Genomic DNA, 21882 nt, shown 5'->3' on the forward strand with positions numbered 1-21882 from the left:
TCGTAATCAGACACAAACAACTGCAGTGTCATATAATTAGGCATGCCTCTCAATACTTTTGAATGAAATTGAGCAAACTCCAAACATATCACAATGCATGTTGTTGTTGGGATAGAACTTCACTTTGGAGCCTGCAGTTTTGCTCAAAATGGCTACCTGAGGGTTTAATTAGCACCTATAGCCTTTAAAAAATAATAATACCACCCCTTTGAGCAGTGCATTACTACACACATGCCAGGAAGGTGGTGATTTGTGATTCCAACTCACATCACATCTTCCCTAAAGTATAGGAAAAGTCTGGCTTTTATACTGCTGGAAATCTCCCAACCTAGATTATGATTCACAACACCTTGGACTGTCTAAAGCCATAAGGGGGCATTCAAGAACTCCAACTTTTACACAAGTGTCATTGCACCGCCACTGTTTGCTACAAGATACAAACGCCCAATTTATTTGATAGTACAGATACAATGTTTTAATTCTAACAAATCATCTAAATTCATGAGATATTGGCCTAATTCGGAGAAAACATTGCTCAGTAGTTGTGGATCTTGAATACACCCCACTTTCATTTGTCAGTTGTGAATGACGTAAACCGAAATAACGGGCGCGGTGTTTGAAAGTTGACAGTGTTCCAGAGAAACAAAGTAGCGAACCGCATAACATTTCATGCACAGTCCTTGAAACAGTTACAAAGTAACAAACTTAGAATGGGTAGAAGAAGAAGCAGCACTTTCTCAATTAAAAGACGCGCTGCGGAGGGTTTGGTGTTTGACGAATTCGGGTTTGCCCAGACTAAAAGAAAGGAACAAAAACTTCAACACCGATGTCACGATTACAGGTAGGCTTATTTACATTCAATTGCATTTCATTAATGACAATCAAGGTTTAAGATTGGATGCAGGTTTATCAACAATGTTTTTTAGCCTGTTTTTGTTGGACAGGACTAGACTGGATGTGGCTCTTGATCACGACCCTCCGTTCCATTACACATAGTCATTGTTCAAAGGTGTGTTCTGTAGGGAGAGTTTTCAGATCCCTGATGCTCGTTCTGAACATTGACATGCATCCCTTGCAGTACGGTTTAGGAAATATAAGAACCTTATTTTTCAAATCAGCTAGAAATCATTTAAAAAAAGTTTATATTGATACAAACCTTGATAGGGTAAATCAAATCACATTTATTTATGAAGCCCTTTTCACATCAGCCAATGTCACAAAGTCCTATACAGAACCCAGCCTAAAACCACAAACAGCAACCAATGCAGGAGCATGTTGGCTTGGGAAAAACTCTCTTGAAAGGCAGGAACCTAGGAAGAAACCTTGAGATGAACCAGGCTCTGAGGGGTGGCCAGTCCTCTTTTGGTTGTGCCGGGTTGAGATTATAACAGTACATGGCCAAGATGTTCATAGAAGACCAGCAGGGTCTAATAATAATCATCATCATAATGATCACAGTGGTTGTAGAGGGTGCAACAGGTCAGCACCTCAGGAGTAAATGTCAGTTTGCATTTCATAGCCGCATTCAGAGTTCGAGACAGCAGGTGCGAGAGAGTCGAAAACAGTAGTTCCGGGACAAGGTAGAATGGCCAGTGAACAGGTCAGGGTTCCCTAGCCGCAGGCAAAACAGTTGAAACTGGAGCAGCAGCACGGCCAGGTGGACTGGGAAGGAGTCGTCAGGCCAGGTAGTCCTGAGGCAAGGTCCCAGGGCTCAGGTTTCTCCGAGAGGGGAGGAGGGAGAGAGAGATACAGCGCATTAGAGGGAGCATACTTAAATGCACACAGGACCCCGGATAAGACAGGATAAATACTCCAGATATAACAGACTGACCCTAGCCCCCCAACCCAAACTATTGCAGCATAAATACTGGAGGCTGAGACAGGAGGGGTCTGGAGACACTGGCCTCGTCTGACTATAACCCTGGACAGGGCCAACCAGGCAGTATATAACCCCACCTACTTTGTCAAAGCACAGCCTCCACACCACTAGTGGGATATCAATAGATCAGCAACTTACTACCCTACAAGGCTGAGTATAGCCAACAAATATCTCCCCCACGGTACGAACCCAAGGGGGTCGCTAACCCAGACAGGAAAATCACGTCAGTGACTCAACCCACTCAAGTGATGCACCCCTCCTAGGGACGGCATGGAAGAGCGCCAGTGACTCAGCCCCCGCAATAGGGTTAGAGGCAGAGAATCCCGATGGAGAGAGGGGAACCAGCCAGGCAGAGACAGCAAGGATGGTTTGTCGCTCCGGTGCCTTCCCGTTCACCCTCACGCCCCTGGGCCAGACTACACTCAATCATAGGACCTACTGAAGAGATGAGTCTTCAACAAAGACTTAAAGGTCAAGACCGAGTCTGCGTCTCTCACATGGATAGCCAGACCATTCCATAAAAATGTAGCTCTATAGGAGAAAGCCCTGCCCCCAGCTGTTTGCTTAGAAATTCTAGGGACAATTAGGAGGCCTGCATCTTGTGACTGTAGCGGTACGTGTAGGTATGTACGACAGGACCAAATCAGAGAGATCGGTAGGAGCAAGCCCATGTAATGCTTTGTAGGTAAACAGTAAAACCTTGAAATCAGCCCTAGCCTTAACAGGAAGCCAGTGTAGACGCTAGCACTGGAGTAATGTAATAAAATTTTGATCAAGGTTCTGGTCAAGATTTTAACAGCCATGTTTAGCACTAACTGAAGTTTATTTAGTGCTTTATTACATTTACATTTACATTTAAGTCATTTAGCAGACGCTCTTATCCAGAGCGACTTACAAATTGGTGCATTCACCTTATGACATCCAGTGGAACAGCCACTTTACAATAGTGCATCTAAATCTTTTAGGGGGGGGGGGGAGAAGGATTACTTATCCTATCCTAGGTATTCCTTAAAGAGGTGGGGTTTCAGGTGTCTCCGGAAGGTGGTGATTGACTCCGCTGTCCTGGCGTCGTGAGGGAGTTTGTTCCACCATTGGGGGCCAGAGCAGCGAACAGTTTTGACTGGGCTGAGCGGGAACTGTACTTCCTCAGTGGTAGGGAGGCGAGCAGGCCAGAGGTGGATGAACGCAGTGCCCTTGTTTGGGTGTAGGGCCTGATCAGAGCCTGGAGGTACTGAGGTGCCGTTCCCCTCACAGCTCCGTAGGCAAGCACCATGGTCTTGTAGCGGATGCGAGCTTCAACTGGAAGCCAGTGGAGAGAGCGGAGGAGCGGGGTGACGTGAGAGAACTTGGGAAGGTTGAACACCAGATGGGCTGCGGCGTTCTGGGTAGCCAGAAAGTAGAGCATTGCAGTAGTCTTAATAATCTAGATGTGACAAAAGCATGGATTAATTTTTCTGCATCATTTTTGGACAGAAATATTCAGATTTTTGCAATATTACGTAGATGGGGAAAAAAGCTGTCCTTGAAATAGTCTTGATATGTTAACTAAAAGAGAGATCATGGTCCAGAGTAACGCCAAGGTCCTTCAGTTTTATTTGAGACGACTGTACAACCATCAAGATTAATTGTCAGATCCAACAGAACAGTGGTTCACAAACTTTTTATAGTCTTGTACCCCTTTAAACATTCAACCTCCAGCTGCGTACCCCCTCTAGCACCAGGGTCAGCGCACTCTCATTTGTTTTGTTTCCATCATTGTAAGCCTGCAACACACACTATACAATACATTTATTAAACATAAGAATGAGTGTGAGTTTTTGTCACAACCCAACTCGTGGGAAGTGACAAAGAGCTCTTATAGGACCAGGTCACAAATAATAATGATCAATCATTTTGCTCTTTATTTAACCATACATATAAAACCTTATTCACAATTTTCAATTAACAAATAACTCACCACAGGTTAATGAGAAGGGTGTGCTTGAAAGGATGCACATAACTCTGCAATGTTGGGTTGTATTGGAGAGAGTTTCAGTCTTAAGTCATTTCCCAGACATAGTCTGTGCCTGTATTTAGTTTTCATGCTAGTGAGGGCCGAGAATCCACTGTCACATAGGTAAGTGGTGCAAAGGGCATCAGCGTCTTAACAGCGTGATTTGCCAAGGCAGGACACTCTGAGCGCAGCCCAATCCAGAAATCTGTCAGTAGCTTCTGATTTAAATTAAATTTTCACAGAACCACTTGTTGCAGTTTCAATGAGGCAGGGCATGAAGGGGATAACGAATCCAGTTGTTTGTGTCATCTGTGTCGAAAGTACCTGCGTAATTGCACACCCAACTCACTCATGTGCTTCGCTATATCACATTTGCCATTGTCCGTAAGCTTGAGTTCATTTGCACACACAAAGTCATACAATGATGGAAAGACTTGTGTGTTGTCCTTGTTAATGCAGACAGATGAGCTCAGGGAAGAGCTTAATTATAGCCTCAATGTTGTCCCGCACATTGAATATAGCTGTGGAGTGTCCCTGTAATCCTAGATTCAGGCCAGGAAAAACCATCACACAGATAGGCCAAGGCCAGTCGTGTGAGAAACCCGTCATCATGCAAGTGGTCAGACAAGTGAAAATTATGGTCAGTAAAGAAAACTTTAAGCTAGTCTCTCAATTTAAAAAACTTGTATTTACTTTGCCGCTTTAACTTCTGTATGTTGTAAAATCGTTACATGGTCGCTGCCCATGTCATTGCATAGTGCAGAAAATACACGAGTTCAGGGGCCTTGCTTTAACAAAGTTAACAATTTTCACTGTAGTGACCAAAACGTCTTTCAAGCTGTCAGGTATGTCCATAATTGCGCGGGCCCTCCAATTTCACCGGAAGTTGTCAGCCCTTTAAGACACTGATGCCCTTTGCAACCACGTACAGTCGAAGTTGGAAGTTTACATACACCTTAGCCAAATACATTTAAACTCAGTTATTCACAATTCCTGACATTTAATCCTAGTAAAATATTCCCTGTCTTAGGTCAGGTAAGATCACCACTTCATTATAAGAATGTGAAACGTCAGAATAATATTAGAGAATTATATTACAATAAGTTGTGTGAATTTTGGCTCATTCCTCCTGACAGAGCTGGTGTAACTGAGTCAGGTTTGTAGGCCTCCTTGCTCGCACACACTTTTTCAGTTCTGCCCCAAATTTTCCATGGATTTGAGGTCAGGGCTTTGTGATGGCCACTCCAATACCTTGACATTGGTGTCCTTAAGCCATTTTGCCACAACATTGGAAGTATGCTTGGGGTCATTGTCCATTTGGAAGACTCATTTGCAACCAAGCTTTAACTGATGTCTTGCTTAAGGATAGGAATGATTATGGTGTCTAAGAATCGTTGACAGACAGGCTTCAAAATATCCACATAATTTTCATCCTCATGATGCTATCTATTTTGTGAAGTGCACCAGTCCCTCCTGCAGCAAAGCACCCCATAACATGATGCTACCACCCCAGTGCTTCACGGTTGGGATGGCCTCCCCCTTTTCCCTCCAAACATAACAATGGTCATTATGGCCAAACGGTTCTATATTTGTTTCATCAGGCCAGAGGACATTTCTCCAAAATGTACGATCTTTGTCTCCATGTGCAGTTGCAAATCGTAGTCTGGCTTTTTTTATGCCGGTTTTGAAGCAGAGGCTTCTTCCTTGCTGAGCTGCCTTTCAGGTTATTCCTGAGCGGTATGACGGCTGCGTGGTCCCATGGTGTTTATACTTGCGTACTATTGTTTGTAGAGATGAACGCTGTACCTTCAGGCATTTGGAAATTGTTCCCAAGGATGAACCAGACTTGTGGAGGTCTACAATTTTTTTCTGAGGTCTTGGCTGATTTCTTTTGATTTTCCCATGGTGTCAAGCAAAGAGGCACGGAGTTTGAAGGTAGGCCTTGAAATACATCCACAGGTTCACCGACAATTGACTCAAATTATGTCAATTAGCCTATCAGAAGCTTCTAAAGCCATGACATAACTTAGTGTATGTAAACTTCTGACCCACTGGAATTGTGATACAGTGAAATACTCTGTCAGTGAACAATTGTTGGAAAAATTACTTGTGTCATGCACAAAGTAGATGTCCTAACTGATGTAAGATGGTTAAATAAAGAGCTAAATTGATTATTATTTGTGCCCTGGTCTCTAACAATTGTAGTGTGTGTGTGTGTGTGGCAGGCAATGATGGCAAAAAACATTTGAGAGTGCGCTGACCCTGTTGCTAGAGTGAGTATGCTGCTGGAGGTTAAATGTTTTGAAGGGGTACGGGAGTATGAGTTTGGGAACCACTGATCTAGGGTATTACGCAAGGTTCAATTTAGTTCCTTAGTTAGTTGGTTAAACGTTTTTTGTACTCTGATGTCCTTGGGTAGGTGGAGGGAGTCTGGAAGGGCATCTAGGAATCTTTGGGTTGTCTGAGAATTTATAGCACAGCTTTTGATGATCCTTGGTTCGTGTCTAAACAGATTATTTGTTGCGATTGCAAACGTCATAAAATGGTGGTCCAATAGTCCAGGATTATGAGGAAAAACATTAAGATCCACAATGTTTATTCCTCTGGACAAAACTAGGTCCAGAGTATGACTGTGGCAGTGAGGTAGGTCTGGAGACATGTTGGACAAAACCCAGAGTCTATGACTTTTGGAGTGGGTCTGTGGACTTTTCCATGTGAATATTAAAGTTACCAAAAATGTGAATATTATCTTCCATGACTACAAGGTCCGATAGGACTTCAAGGAACTCGGTGAGGAATGCTGTATATGGCCCAAGAGGCCTGTAAGCAGTAGCTTTAAAAAGTGATTGAGTAGGCAGCATAGATTTCGTGACTAGAAGCTCAAAATACGAAAACAGTCATTTTATTTTTTTGTAAATTGAAATTTGCTATCGTAAATGTTAGCAACTCCTCCGCCTTTGTGGGATATCACATCAAATTTGTGATTAGTTCATTGACTATAACTGCCTTGGAAGTGAGGGATCTAACATTAAGTAGCCCTATTTTGAGATGAGCTATCACAATCTCTTTCAGCAATGACAGGAATGGAGGTCTTTATTCCAGTGAGATTGAGAGGTCCTGTATCAACAAACTCACTTCCTTGACAACTTCCTTCACAACAGCTCTGCGCTGCTGGCACAAGAAGTATAAATCCCTGACTTCTACAGAGGTCACGTCAGAATGACTATCTAAAGCCTTTAGGTGTATTTTAATTTATGCTTAGAAAGATGCATTTTTGTCTCTTTTTATTGACGTTTCTAAAAGTTAAAACACAGCATCTGGATTGTAGTTTGTGGTCAAAGTTAATGGCTGAGAACTGTAGGGAGAAGGCAGACTCCGCCTAGAATATTCAATAGCTAGACTGGATTGGACATGCACATTCAAAAAAGAGAATAATTGTTTCTTTGAAGTGACTGTTTCTCCCCCAGTTACCCCCAACTCAACGCCCGTAGGGTGAAGGAATTGTGTGAGCTTCTTAGTTACTGGAATGGATCCAGTTTTATCTGCAAAAGCCAGGTATGTTGTCCTACTGAATGTATTATAGAACACCATTTGCAACATATTAAATTAACAGGCTATGTTTACATTAGACCTTCCTTAGGCAGTTGTTTGCCAAACAGCCTATGCATTATTGACTTGTTTTAAATGGTGCACCTTCAAGTGGTCACATGACACAGTGAACATTTATCTTACAACAGATCTGGAACATTTCAGTTATCACACTATTTTGAAATGTATTTTGTAGGACATTGGCCACATTCTTTCCCTTTTCAGATCGAACGGTTTATGAGAATGGGAATCCCTCCAGCATTAAGAGGTCGAGTGTGGAAGTGCCTTCTCAACATCGACAAACTAAGAGAATCCAGTGCTTTTAACTATCAGGTGCAGTCCCATAACCACTGTACATATCATTTTCAAAAGTACACTCTAGACTGGCACTTGCATTATTGAAAAGCAAAACAATTTTCCTCCTCCATAGCCTACTTCTATAGTGACACATTTAAGAGACATAGGCCATTTGTTTTATTTAGTTGTGTATTCACTCAATGTCAGAAATGTTTGGATGAGATCCGAGGGCCCCTGGTTGACCTGGGAGTTAGTGAATACGGCATCATCTCAGCCATAGCTACTTTGAATGACACAGAGAATGACCTGGGGTCCAACCAACTTCCCTCCCGCTGTCCCCCGGACTTGGCCTACTCCAGTGCAGATGTCACCATCTTTCGTCAGATCGCTCTGGATCTGCGTGAGTTATGGGATATTCTGTAGACCCCCTTTTCTCTGTACTGACAGTACGTTTTCTCTGCACATCTGGGATATGAATTGCTGATTGCATTTGACTCTTATCTTTGTACAGAAAGATCCTTCCCAACCCATCGCACCCTGATGGGCGAGAGTCCTGAGGCAATAGAAGGCCAAGCCAAGCTCTTCCGAGTCCTCATCGCCTACGCAAAGTACAACCCTAAGATTGGGTATAGCCAAGGTACAGTAAGGGGAGCTGACTGTTTGCAATCATGTAGCGGTATGCACGCAAGCACCAATTTGGAACGATACTGTTTAAATAATGCTGGGGCTGTTTGACGGAGGCACAGATGCATGTATGCAATAACTGTAGTTTTGTCATTAAACAAATCCTTTTGAATTACAATATTCCTTGTTAATGTACTTTCATGACATCCAAAAACAATTCACCTACCATGCAGTTGGTAGTAACATTTTAAGTTCCATACTTCAGCCACCTGGGGGCAGAAGAGTCTAAGTAGACATTGAGCTGGCACCATGCTGCCAAGCTAATCACACAAACATTTCCAATAATACATCATGTGTTTAAAAATTACCTGCATGGTTGACATTTGTGTGTGTGTGTGTGTGTGTTCCCTTATTTTATCCATATTAGTAGTGCCTTATTATTGACTGTTCATATCTTTATCAGGAATGTCATACATCGCTGCAGTGCTTCTTATGCACCTAAGTGAAGAGGAGGCCTTCTGGGCCTTGGGAGTTCTTCTAGAGAAGCCTAAATATCTGTCAGAGCTGTTTGACCTCTCCGGGGAGAAGTGAGAATGTCCTTTCAATGCGTATCACATTATGAATATCTTTATTAATGACATGAAGCAGCATACTTGCTGAAGTACTGTATTTAACTGGTCTTTGCTTGCTAATGTTAGGATCCAGCATCAAGCGATGGTGTTTCACCAGTTCTTCAAGCACAGGAAACCTCAGCTCTCCAAGCACATAGTAAGTGTGAGGACCCAGGTCTCTGCGTACAACTTGTAGTAGCTCTTAGGCACAAATCTCATATTGAGAGGACTTTAAAAAAACTGTTATCCAGGGATATCTGGAGGGGAATCTGCTTGGTGACTGAACATGCCTCAAATGTAGGGCTCTTCTCATCACTCTTCCACTGTGCATTCCTCTCTCAAATCCCATGGCTTTCCTACAGAGACCACCATCATCACTGCAGCACATTGTCCTCAGGGACTGGGTTTTACTACTAGATTCACAGCTGCTTCCCAGTAACAGTCTGAGCTCATGTACGGAAAGAGGGTTGGCCATGTTGGTGTCACACAGCTTTATCCTGGAAATGACAGCAGTAAAAGCTCTTTGCTTACAGATGTCTCCTGCTTTATGTCAGAAGGGGGAAGCTGTGTGTCTATGATGTCTCTGAAAGCAGCTACCTCTCAGCACAGTTTTAGCTAAGTAATGAAATCCTGGTCTGTGAGTGAAATATGGAAGTTCCTTCACCAGCTCGGACAATCCCATTGCTCTCTTGAGTCCCACCACCATCTCTTTACCTGCAGCCTTAGGCCCCTTTAAATGAGAGACTAAACCTCTCTGCTGCTTGACTCTCTTTTGAGAGATTTTCTATTTCTCGGTGTTGACTCAGCACGTCTCAGAGAAAAGCTGCCCATTCAGTGCCGGCGGCCTGCACACCACAGCGGCTTAAATGCACTCAAGTGAATGTTTTCTAATGCCTTATTTGAAGTACCAAGACCAGCATTTTACCACTGACTCTTGATAGAGCTCTGCTTAAAAGTTTATTTTATTATGGAACTCAGTCAGTTTTCAACATGCAACTTTCTGTTCCTAAATTCTCTTCTTTCTTTTCTTTAAGGAGGATGTAAGGGTTTCGTCCATCCATTTTGTTATGCCTTGGTTCCTAACCCTGTTCACCTCCCTGCCCTGCTGGGACTCTGTGCTGGCCATATGGGACCTCATCATGTTGCATGGTAATACTAACAGGGAGGTACAGACTTTGGGATTCTGTACATTATTGTAATCATTTTTCACCCTACCTTTTCGCCTCTGCCTCACACTTCAGAATCAGGAGATGGCTCCTGCCCTATGAGCTGTTCTGGCTCGCACAAGCTTAGAGCAAGGCCACCCACCTACATAATATAATATCTTATACAGTGCAAATTGCAATACAACATATATTTTTTTTTAAATGGATGTGTCTCTTCACAGTCCCTGTTGTGCTGTAAGGTGTTCTTTTTATCTGGTTTTATTACTAGCTTGAGTTGGAACTCTGCCTCCCCAGGCAGAGTACTATGTAGTCGTGGCTCTATTTAATACTGTGCGTTTCCCAGTTTCTGGTCTGGACCTGGGGACTGTGAACAGACCTCTGTTTGCATGTCCTGTGTTGTACCGATGAGTATCTGAACTGCATGCACACTGCTTGAACAGACCGTTCGGTACCATCAACACCTCGCACAAAGACCAACAGCAATCAATCTTTCGTCAACTTTGAGCCAGGAGAGATTGATATGAATGTTACTGACATTTGCCCTCCATGTACATCGAAGTGCTGCTCTATTCTAGGTCAATTGCAGTTGGTCCATGTCCCCCTTTATCGCACATGACCTACACACCTGGGCTATAGTCCAGGTGTGACAAAACTAGGAGCTGTCTGGTCGACTGAGCTGTCAAGAAAGCAGAGCGACGCCTTATCATGAACAGACCTTTTCCATTTGATCAACCATTAAGTGGATATGTTTTGTCCATGACAGCTTGCTATCTAGGGTTACACCCAGCAGTTTAGTCTCCTCAACTTGCTCAATTGCCACATTATTCAATAATACATTTAAATGCAACTTTAGTGTTGAGGGCATGATTTGTCCCGATAACGATGCTATTTGTTTTTGATTATTTAGCACCAGCCTATTGCTTGTTACCATTCTAAAACTGATTGGAGCTCTGTTAGTGTCAATTATTTGACATTCGTTGCCGACGTGTGTACTGTTGAGTCGTCAGCATACATAGACACACAGGCTTTAGTCAAGATCAATGGAAGGTCATTTGTAAAAACGGAACAACAATGGCCCAAGCCGGCTGGCCTGCGGCACACCACACTCAACCGAATTTGCATTTGAGGCATCCATTAAAGAACACAGAGGGTTTTCTATTAGATTGGTAACTCTCAATCCTGAAAGCAGAGGATGTAAATCCATAACGCCTAATTTTTCAGCAACATGTTATGATCAATGACATCAAAAGCTGCACTGAAGTCGAACAAAACAGCTCCCACAATTTTCTTACTATCAATTTCTTTCAGCAAATCATCAGTCATCAGTGCCAAGCATGTTCAGTCCCCTTCCCTATAAGCATGCTGAAGGTCTGTGAATTTGTTTTCTGTAAAATAACTTTTATTTGGTCAAGTTTGCTGAGCACTGGTAACAGGCTGTTTGAACCTTCTTTTTTAAATGTTTTAAAATTTATTTTACCCCCTTTTTCGCCCCAATTTCGTAGTACCAATTATTAGTAGTCGCTATCTTGTCTCATCGCTACAACTCCCGTACGGGCTCGGGAGAGACAAAGGTCGAAAGTCATGTGTCCTCCGAAACACAACCTAGCGCTGCGATGCAGTGCCCTAGACCACTGCACAACCTGGGAGGCTGAACCTTTTTTAAAGGGTTCTCTGCTATTCTTGGGCAGCAGAATTACCTTTGCCTTGCTCCAGGCCTGAGGGCACACACCGTCTTCTAGGCTTAAATTGAAGATGTGGCAAACCAGATTCGCAATGTATTCCACTACCGTCTTCAGCAATTTACCATCCAGGTTGTCGGTACAAGAGGTGGCTTGTCCAAAAATGTTTTCAACTCTTCCACATTCCCTTTGCAGAACTCAAAACTACAGCGACTCTTTCATTATTTTGTCTGTTATACATTAATATGAAGGCTCAATGTTTGTTTTTTGCTAATCTTGTCAATAAGTTTGATTTGTTTGCTTTCTAAACATGCTGACAGGTCCTAAAGGTCCCTGCTTATCTCACTGTCTAGAGTTTTTACTATACTGACGGTCATTGACTAAATGGTCCCAGATCTGTTTGCTGTTTTGCCAGCTGTATTTCTAGTTACTTTGTGTCCAGGCCTCTCTGCTGTGTTCCGTACTGGTCTCACCATCATTCAGCTGCTGGAGTCTCGGCTAATGAACCTGACTGACGAGGCTGCCGTGCTACCCCTGCTGCTAAGGGTACCTGTGGATGTGTGAGTGTTACGTGACCCTTATTCAAAAACACAGAGACTTGGGCCCACAGAGTAGTTTTAAATCATCATAGGCAACATTATAAACATTTGCTTTTAGTGGACAGCCATTTTAGTTCTGGTTTTCAATACAAGCATCTCTTAAATAGACTTGTCTCGTGCAGATCAGTCAATATAGTGTCAGTAGTTAAACATATTTTGTTGACGTCTAGCGGTCCCTATTGAAACATGGCAAGGGCACTGGGTTTGTGTATATAACAGTGGCTGGCCAGTTCATGATGTGAAGCAGTTATCATATTTGTTTTAATATCTTAACCAAATCCTTTTAATCATTTTCTTGCCTGCCTCTCTTTTGAAGAAATATTTCTCTCTACAATGTTTACTTTGGCCAAAGAACTGTGGATTAGCCTCTTGTTACTGTGGGAGGAACAGCATTGAGTCCCATGAGCATGTTAATCAATGGAGTTTAAGAGCTCTTTGATTTCCAGGCTTTGTTTTATTGGGTTGGGAAGTCGTTATAGCAACGGTGCCTTGCTAATGTTTTGTTGGTGTCCTTGTAGGATTTAGATGGCATATTAGGGACCTATAGGATGTTTATTGATTTTGCCCAACTTTGGATCGTTGTAGGTCTCGACTAGTATATATAACTTGCCTTTCTATTAGAAGCATTACTTTACAAAGCAATATACAATTTAGATATTATTTGAGGATGTTTCCTGCAAAACAAGTCATTAATTTGTGTTGTTCACATTTGAATATTTTGCCTTTGTGACAGTCGTCAGCAGGCACCGAGCCACATGCCACATTGAAGGGCTCTTGTTTCTAGCTTGGCATCTGTGTGCCAGCCCAGTGAGGTCATGGCTAAGTGGTTTCTCTGTCTCAGACCAGGATCCTCTTACGAAAGGAAGAAACAAGCTACCTGAAACCATAGCCTGTTGTGTCCAGTGAGAGTGGGGGGAGGGGAAGCAGAAAAGTATACGGTCAGAGAGTCATCTATACAGAGGGATTAGGCTATGAGCAGTCAGCTGGTTAGATTACAGCATAAAAACATCTCTCACCCCATAAAAACCTCTCTCACCCCATTGAGAATATAATATTTTCAGGAGACCTGATTTAACCCTGGCTTTAACTCAAAATCCTTGGCCGTGGTCAGGCTCTCCTATCTGCTTTAATACAGAGTGGAGAAGGTGGACAAGTGAAATGCCAATAGACAATTTTCTGATTAACGAAGGACTTTCTTTCATCCATTTAATCTATTGGTTTCTGTCCATCACTGCCCACCCCTTCCCCCCTTATCTCCATTCAGGCCTATTGACACGTCCCTCTGCCTGAGGAGTTGACAGCTCATTTGTTTGTTCCACTGACAAGCCCACATCAATGCAGCCACTTTTTCACGGTGCTTTATGTAAGAGCCAGCGTGATGTGAAACATAGGGACAAGCTGTGTCTCAGCTCAAAGGGCTTTTTAACTGAATGCTTTTGTAACCATGATATACATTGCATTCGGAAAGTATTCAGACCTGGCACCATCACTACTGTGGAGCATGGTGGTGGCAGCATCATGCTGTGGGGATGTTTTTCAGTGGAAAGGAATGGGACACTAGTCAGGTTCAAGGGAAAGATGTACAGAGAGATCCTTGATGAAAACCTGCTCCAGAGCACTCAAGACCTCAGACTGGGGTGAAGGTTCACCGGACAAATCAAATCAAATCAAATTTATTTATATAGCCCTTCGTACATCAGCTGATATCTCAAAGTGCTGTACAGAAACCCAGCCTAAAACCCCAAACAGCAAACAATGCAGGTGTAAAAGCACTGTTGCTTTTACACCTGCAGGACAATGACCCAACAGGACAATGACAGTACTAAGCACACAGCCAAGTCACACAGGAGTGGCTTTGGGACAAGTCTCTGAATGTCCTTGAGTTGCCCAGCCAGAGCCTGGACTTGAACCCGATCGAACATCTCTGGAGAGACCTGAAAATAGCTGTGCAGTGCCGCTCCCCATCGAAACTGACAGAGCTTGAGGATCTGCAGAGAAGAATGGGAGAAGCTCCCCAAATACAGGTGTGCCTAGCTTGTGTCATACCCAAGAAGACTCGCGACTGTAATCACTGTCAAAAGTACTGAGTAAATGGTCTGAATACTTTATAAAATAATTTTGAAAACATTTCTAAAACTTTGTTTTTGCTTTGTCATTATGGGGTATTGTGTGTAGATTGTTGAGAAAAAAAACAGATCAATTTTAGAAGAAGACTGTAACATAAAATGTAAGTGAAATCAAGGGGTCTGAATACTTTCAGAATGCGCTGTATCAAAGGTTTGACTATTGCCATTGAGTCTTGATGGCAATTCAGTTCAGCATGTTTTTCTTCTTCTCCCACCTATAAAGCCAACTGCCATGTATTGCTTCAAACTGATGTGATGGCTGATCAAAGTTGAATGAGGAGATGATTTAAGAAGCTTTTCGGTACTAATGTAAGGCCCTTTTTGTCCCCTCCAGCTCTCAGCACTGTGTCCTGCTCCCAGCCCTGTGGAGCACAGAGGTACAGGAGTGGGAGATCAAGTGCATGAACAGCCTGGTGTTGGAAGAGACCGAGGGACACCACTTAGGTAACACACGCACATAAATCAAATGACATTTTGTTTGTCACATGCGCCGAATACAACAGGCGTAGAAATGATCACAAGCCCTTAACCGACACACATTGTTGTAGTGGTACAATTAAATTACTCTACCGGACTTCCTCCTGCGTTCTGTGTTTGACCAATGACAGGCCCTGATGCTGCAACGGGAAAAGTGGGTGGGAAACTAAAGGATAAGTGGGAAGGTCTGACAGAGTAACCTGAGATGGTCTTTCACTCTGCACAGTCCTCAGTGTCCAGGCCTTATCTGGTGGTCCATGATAGTCATGGATTTGGTTGGGTGAGCCTGTAAGACATTTGTTCATCCTGACTAAATGTCAGAGCTGTTTTACTTGGACCTTGGGGATGATTCACAAACCTCAATGTAATGTATGCGCTTTGTGTCGCCAATTTTGTCAAGATCGATGACAAAAAGTGAAACGGACGATTCTGTCGTTCTCCTCTTTTTTTTCTACCCTCTCTGTTTTTGTCCTTTTCGCTTTGTAGATAATTGGTTGATACACCATTTAGATCATGTGCTCACTCTTTGGAATTCTTAGTTTTTGTTTTCAGTGATGACTTGAAGCGTTTTTTACAGGAACTTTGACATGACGACTCACTGCCTTGCCGCTCAGCCCTGTGGGTGGTGCTTTTACCCGTGTTACTAATGGATGACAGTGATTTTAGCATTCAGAGATTAACTTGGTTAGGCCAGACCCTTTGTGTGTGAGACACACTTGACAACAAGGTTGACGAAATCCGAGCAAGGGTGGCATTCCAGAGGGACATCAGAGACTGCAACGTTCTCTGCTTCACGGAAACATGGCTCACTGGAGAGACGCTATGCGATGCAGCCAACGGGTTTCTCCACGCATCGCGCGGACAGAAACAAACATCTTTCTGGTAAGAAGAGTGGCGGGGGCGTATGCCTCATGACTAACGAGACATGGTGTGATGAAGGAAATGTACAGGAACTCAAATCCTTCTGTTCACCTGATTTAGAATTCCTCACAATCAAATGTAGACCGCATTATCTTCCAAAGGAATTCTCTTCGATTATAATCACAGCCGTATATATCCCCCCCAAGCAGACACATCGATGGCTCTGAATGAACTTTATTTAACTCTTTGCAAACTGGAAACCATTTATCCGGAGGCTGCATTCATTGTAGCTGGGGATTTTAACAAAGCTAATCTGAAAACAAGACTCCCTAAATTTTATCAGCATATCGATTGCGCAACCAGGGGTGGTAAAACCTTGGATCATTGTTACTCTAACTTCCGCGACGCATATAAGGCCCTGCCCCGCCCCCCTTTCGGTAAAGCTGACCACGACTCCATTTTGCTGATCCCTGCCTACAGGCAGAAACCAAAACAAGAGGCTCCCACGCTGAGGTCTGTCCAACGCTGGTCAGACCAAGCTGACTCCACACTCCAAGACTGCTTCCATCACGTGGACTGGGACATGTTTCGTATTGCGTCAGATAAAAATATTGACGAATACGCTGATTCGGTGTGCGAGTTCATTAGAACGTGCGTCGAAGATGTCGTTCCCATAGCAACGATAAAAACATTCCCTAACCAGAAACCGTGGATTGATGGCAGCATTCGCATGAAACTGAAAGCGCGAACCACTGCTTTTAATCAGGGCAAGGTGTCTGGTAACATGTCCGAATATAAACAATGCAGCTATTCCCTCCGCAAGGCTATTGAACAAGCTAAGCGTCAGTACAGAGACAAAGTGGAATCTTAATTCAATGGCTCAGACACAAGAGGCATGTGGCAGGGTCTACAGTCAATCACGGACTACAAGAAGAAACCCAGCCCAGTCACGGACCAGGATGTCTTGCTCCCAGGCAGACTAAATAACTTTTGCCCGCTTTGAGGACAATACAGTGCCACTGACACGGCCTGCAACGAAAACATGCGGTCTCTCCTTCACTGCAGCCGAGGTGAGTAAGACATTTAAACGTGTTAACCCTCGCAAGGCTGCAGGCCCAGACGGCATCCCCAGCCGCGCCCCCAGAGCATGCGCAGACCAGCTGGCCGGTGTGTTTACGGACATATTCAATCAATCCCTATACCAGTCTGCTGTTCCCACATGCTTCAAGAGGGCCACCATTGTTCCGGTTCCCAAGAAAGCTAAGGTAACTGAGCTAAACGACTACCGCCCCGTAGCACTCACTTCCGTCATCATGAAGTGCTTTGAGAGACTAGTCAAGGACCATATCACCTCCACCCTACCTGACACCCTAGACCCACTCCAATTTGCTTACCGCCCAAATAGGTCCACAGACGATGCAATCTCAACCACACTGCACACTGCCCTAACCCACCTGGACAAGAGGAATACCTATGTGAGAATGCTGTTCATCGACTACAGCTCGGCATTCAACACCATAGTACCCTCCAAGCTCGTCATCAAGCTCGAGACCCTGGGTCTCGACCCCGCCCTGTGCAACTGGGTACTGGACTTCCTGACGGGCCGCCCCCAGGTGGTGAGGGTAGGCAACATCTCCTCCCCGCTGATCCTCAACACGGTGGCCCCACAAGGGTGCGTTCTGAGCCCTCTCCTGTACTCCCTGTTCACCCACGACTGCGTGGCCACGCACGCCTCCAACTCAATCATCAAGTTTGCGGACGACACAACAGTGGTAGGCTTGATTACCAACAACATCGAGACGGCCAACAGGGAGGAGGTGAGGGCCCTCAGAGTGTGGTGTCAGGAAAATAACCTCACACTTAACGTCAACAAAACTAAGGAGGTGATTGTGGACTTCAGGAAACAGCAGAGGGAACACCCCCCTATCCACATCGATGGAACAGTAGTGGAGAGGGTAGCAAGTTTTAAGTTCCTCGGCATACACATCACAGACAAACTGAATTGGTCCACTCACACTGACAGCGTCGTGAAGAAGGCGCAGCAGCGCCTCTTCAACCTCAGGAGGCTGAAGAAATTCGGCTTGTCACCAAAAGCACTCACAAACTTCTACAGATGCACAATCGAGAGCATCCTGGCGGGCTGTATCACCGCCTGGTACGGCAACTGCTCCGCCCTCAACCGTAAGGCTCTCCAGAGGGTAGTGAGGTCTGCACAACGCATCACCGGGGCAAACTACCTGCCCTCCAGGACACCTACACCACCCGATGTTACAGGAAGGCCATAAAGATCATCAAGGACATCAACCACCCGAACCACTGCCTGTTCACCCCGCTATCATCCAGAAGGCGAGGTCAGTACAGGTGCATCAAAGCTGGGACCGAGAGACTGAAAAACAGCTTCTATCTCAAGGCCATCAGACTGTTAAACAGCCACCACTAACATTGAGTGGCTGCTGCCAACACACTGTCATTGACACTGACCCAACTCCAGCCACTTTAATAATGGGAATTGATGGGAAATGATGTAAATATATCACTAGCCACTTTAAACAATGCTACCTTATATAATGTTACTTACCCTACATTATTCATCTCATATGCATACGTATATACTGTACTCTACATCATCGACTGCATCCTTATGTAATACATGTATCACTAGCCACTTTAACTATGCCACTTTGTCTACATACTCATCTCATATGTATATACTGTACTCGATACCATCTACTGTATGCTGCTCTGTACCATCACTCATTCATATATCCTTATGTACATATACCTTATCCCCTTACACTGTGTATAAGACAGTCGTTTTGGAATTGTTAGTTAGATTACTTGTTGGTTATCACTGCATTGTCGTGACTAGAAGCACAAGCATTTCGCTACACTCGCATTAACATCTGCTAACCATGTGTATGTGACAAATTTAAATTTGATTTGATTTTGAGAGATCATCATTCCCTCCCCTTCAGCTGCGGTGACTAGCCATCATCCTGGCATAGTCTCAGGCACAGTAAGTATGATAATTTCTCTGAGAGTGAAATGGCTCCTTGATTATCTGCTATGCGCTCTGTGCTGATATGATCCCAGGTCTTACATTACTGTTGTCGCCAGCATGAGCAACACTTTAAATCCCCTTAGATTTCAGTGTCTGAGTCGCGTCGCCGTGTTTGTGTCCACCCTCTTGGCAGACAAAATAACATATTTTGAGTTATTCAGTACCTGGCTCGACATGCCCCCTCCCTATTGTAGTTTTATCTTCACACCAGACATGCTGGATTGCCATCTGACACGTGAGCACTGTCAGCTCTGAGTCACGGCCTGGCTCTGACTGGGAGAGACTCCTGGAGGCCCTGTCAGTGAGTCACATTATGGCTGCAAAATGGCTGCCGCAGACCCTGTTGTCAGTGAGGATCAGTCTGGACCAGGGGCCCCACTGTAAAGCTAATTGAAAGGCTCAGCACAGCAGCAGATTTTACTATGTGAATATCTCATCAGGCTGTTGTGTGTGTGAGTCAGGATGAGTCATCCACACTACCTGCTGTTAAGCTAGCTGCCTCTCTTGCTCCAGGTGGAAAGGAGCTAAATCAAAAGCCCCTCAGTAACCAGGCCTTCAGAGCCAGCCTCCTCCAGTCTGCAGTCCTTTTTGACAACCTGCACTATAGATACTATGACAGACTGAGGAATTCCAAAAAAGGATGGAACTGTTTTGGGTACACAAGAGTCTAGATTTTTCAGAACCAGTTACATTTGTTTTTTTATTTGTTTTTTTTACTGGAAGTGTTAATTAAGGTTAGTTTTAATGATTAACAGCACTTGACAGGCCTGTCCATTCTAGAGTATGAGTATAGATGGTTGGTGTTTCTCTGACGTGAGTTTTCAGCTGATGGCGAGTACAGCGCTCTTGCTTTCTGTCCTCAATGAAGCAGGGGGGACATTTTCTGTTTTTGTCTTATTTCTTGTTTGTTTCACAATAAAATAGTGTGCATCTTCAGTGGTAGGCATGTTATGTAAATCAAATTATACAACCCCCCCCAAAAAATAAACATTTATTTCCAGGTTGTAAGGCAACAAAATAGGAAAAATTCCAAAGGGGGTGAATACTTTCACAAGCTGCTGTACATGTACAAATTACCTCAACTTTTTATTTTATTTTAACCTGTTCCCCCGCACATTGACTCGGTATTGGTTCCCCTTTGTTATTTTATTGTTCTTTTGAAAAATGTATTTAGTTAATATTTTCTTAACTACATTTTCTTAAAACGGCGTTGTTTTTCAATTTTCGCCTAATATTATATACCCAAATCTAACTGCCTGTAGCTCAGGACCTTAAGCAAGGATAAGCATATTCTTGATACTATTTGAAAGGAAACACTTTGAAGTTTGTGGAAATGTTAAATTAATGTCGGAGAAAAAAATACAGATCTGGTAAAAGATGGTACAAAGAAAAAAAAAATGTTTGAAATGCGAGAGAAAGGCCAGGTTAGGCACAATTTATATTTTGGCCACTAGTTGGCAGCAGTGTATGGGCAAAGTTTTAGACTGATCCAATGAATCATTTCTGTTCAAAATGTTATCAAGACTGCCCATATGTGCCTAATTGCTTTATTAATACATTTTCATGTTAATAACTGTGCACTCTCCTCAAACAATAGCATGGTATTCTTTCACTGTAATAGCTACTATAATTTGGGCAGTTCAGTTAGATTATCAAGAATTTAAGCTTTCTGGCTATATCAGTTATGTCTGTTCTGAGAAATGTTCTTGTTACTTACAACCTCATGCTAATCACATTAGCCTACGCTAGCTCAACTGTCCTGTGGGGGGACACTTATCCCATAGAGCAGGTATTCCCAAACAGGGGTATGCGCAATGCTGTCGGGGGTACTCCAAATAAAAATGTGATTCACATGTAAAAAAATATATAAAATATATATATTTTCCGTCAGTCCATTTATATTTTCAAACAGGGCTATACATTTGGGCGAGTTTTTTTTCCCCCGCCTCAGTAGCCTCGTTTCACTGCCAAAAATAAAATGAAACCATCTAGTGTTCAGCAAAATAACAACACACTGTCAAATACAGTTAGCCTAGTCAAATAATTAACATCCAATCACATTAACCGTTACTCTCTCGTGGGAAAACTTCTCTCTTTTGTGCAGCCATTTAGAAACAAACCATGACAATTTGAAAAATAAGCCAAAGGAGGTTTTGTAGCGAGAATAAAGATTACTTTAGAGTAGTAAGAGATGTATAAAAGCAACAGATACCATTTAATAAGAAGGGACTACTAGCATCTTATATGGTAAGCTACCGAGTGGCTAGGACAGGCAAGCCCCATACTAATTGTGGAGGACTTTATTCTTCCTGCTGCTGCGGATATGGCTGGGACAATGCAGTTAATGCCTTCATCACAACAACACTGTTTCACGACGCATCTGTGACAAGGCAGGAGATGTTTTGAAGCAATTACTACTTCGCATACAAGCCAGTAAATTATATGCATTACTGCTGAATGAGTCAACAGATGTGGCGGGCCTGGTACAACTCCTGGTGGTATGTCCATTACGTTTATGGGGGTCAATTAAGGAAGACATCCTCTTCTGGAAACCAGGACAACATGAGAGGATATTTTTAAAGTACTGGACAGCTATGTGACATCAAATGGACTTTGGTGGTCAAGATGTGTTGGTATTTGTACTGATGGTGCAAAAGCCATGACAAGGAGACATAGTGGAGTGGTAACGTCTGTGCAAGCTGTAGCTCCCGTTGCTACTTGGGCACACTGCAGCATCCACCAAGAGGGAATGCCTGACGAGGGAATGCCTGACGAGGGAATGCCTGACGAGGGAATGCCTGACGAGGGAATGCCTGACGAGGGAATGCCTGACAAGGGAATGCCTGACAAGGGAATGCCTGACAAGGGAATGCCTGACAAGGGAATGCCTGACAAGGGAATGCCTGACAAGGGAATGCCTG

The 21882-nt window shown here is 43.6% G+C and overlaps 1 protein-coding gene across 2 annotated transcripts in view; it reads left to right on the top strand.

The window, feature by feature from the left end:
• The first annotated feature begins 472 nt into the window (after nt 1-472).
• The window catches only part of si:ch211-266k8.4 (carabin), a 57041-nt gene continuing 35631 nt past the window's right edge, over nt 473-21882 (top strand). Inside the window, exons 1-10 of one of the 2 annotated variants that reach the window (XM_035789895.2) lie at nt 473-841; nt 7322-7427; nt 7686-7793; nt 7965-8157; nt 8269-8394; nt 8845-8968; nt 9080-9149; nt 10027-10141; nt 12280-12397; nt 14897-15006. In XM_035789895.2, coding sequence (XP_035645788.1) covers nt 711-841; nt 7322-7427; nt 7686-7793; nt 7965-8157; nt 8269-8394; nt 8845-8968; nt 9080-9149; nt 10027-10141; nt 12280-12397; nt 14897-15006 — 1201 coding nt within the window. In that variant the 5' untranslated portion in view covers nt 473-710. The remainder of the gene's footprint in view (nt 842-7321; nt 7428-7685; nt 7794-7964; nt 8158-8268; nt 8395-8844; nt 8969-9079; nt 9150-10026; nt 10142-12279; nt 12398-14896; nt 15007-21882) is intronic. The other variant, XM_035789896.2, reaches the window with a different exon arrangement.

The sequence above is a fragment of the Oncorhynchus keta genome, chromosome 17 (assembly GCF_023373465.1).
Source record: "Oncorhynchus keta strain PuntledgeMale-10-30-2019 chromosome 17, Oket_V2, whole genome shotgun sequence".
Lineage (NCBI taxonomy): Eukaryota > Metazoa > Chordata > Actinopteri > Salmoniformes > Salmonidae > Oncorhynchus > Oncorhynchus keta.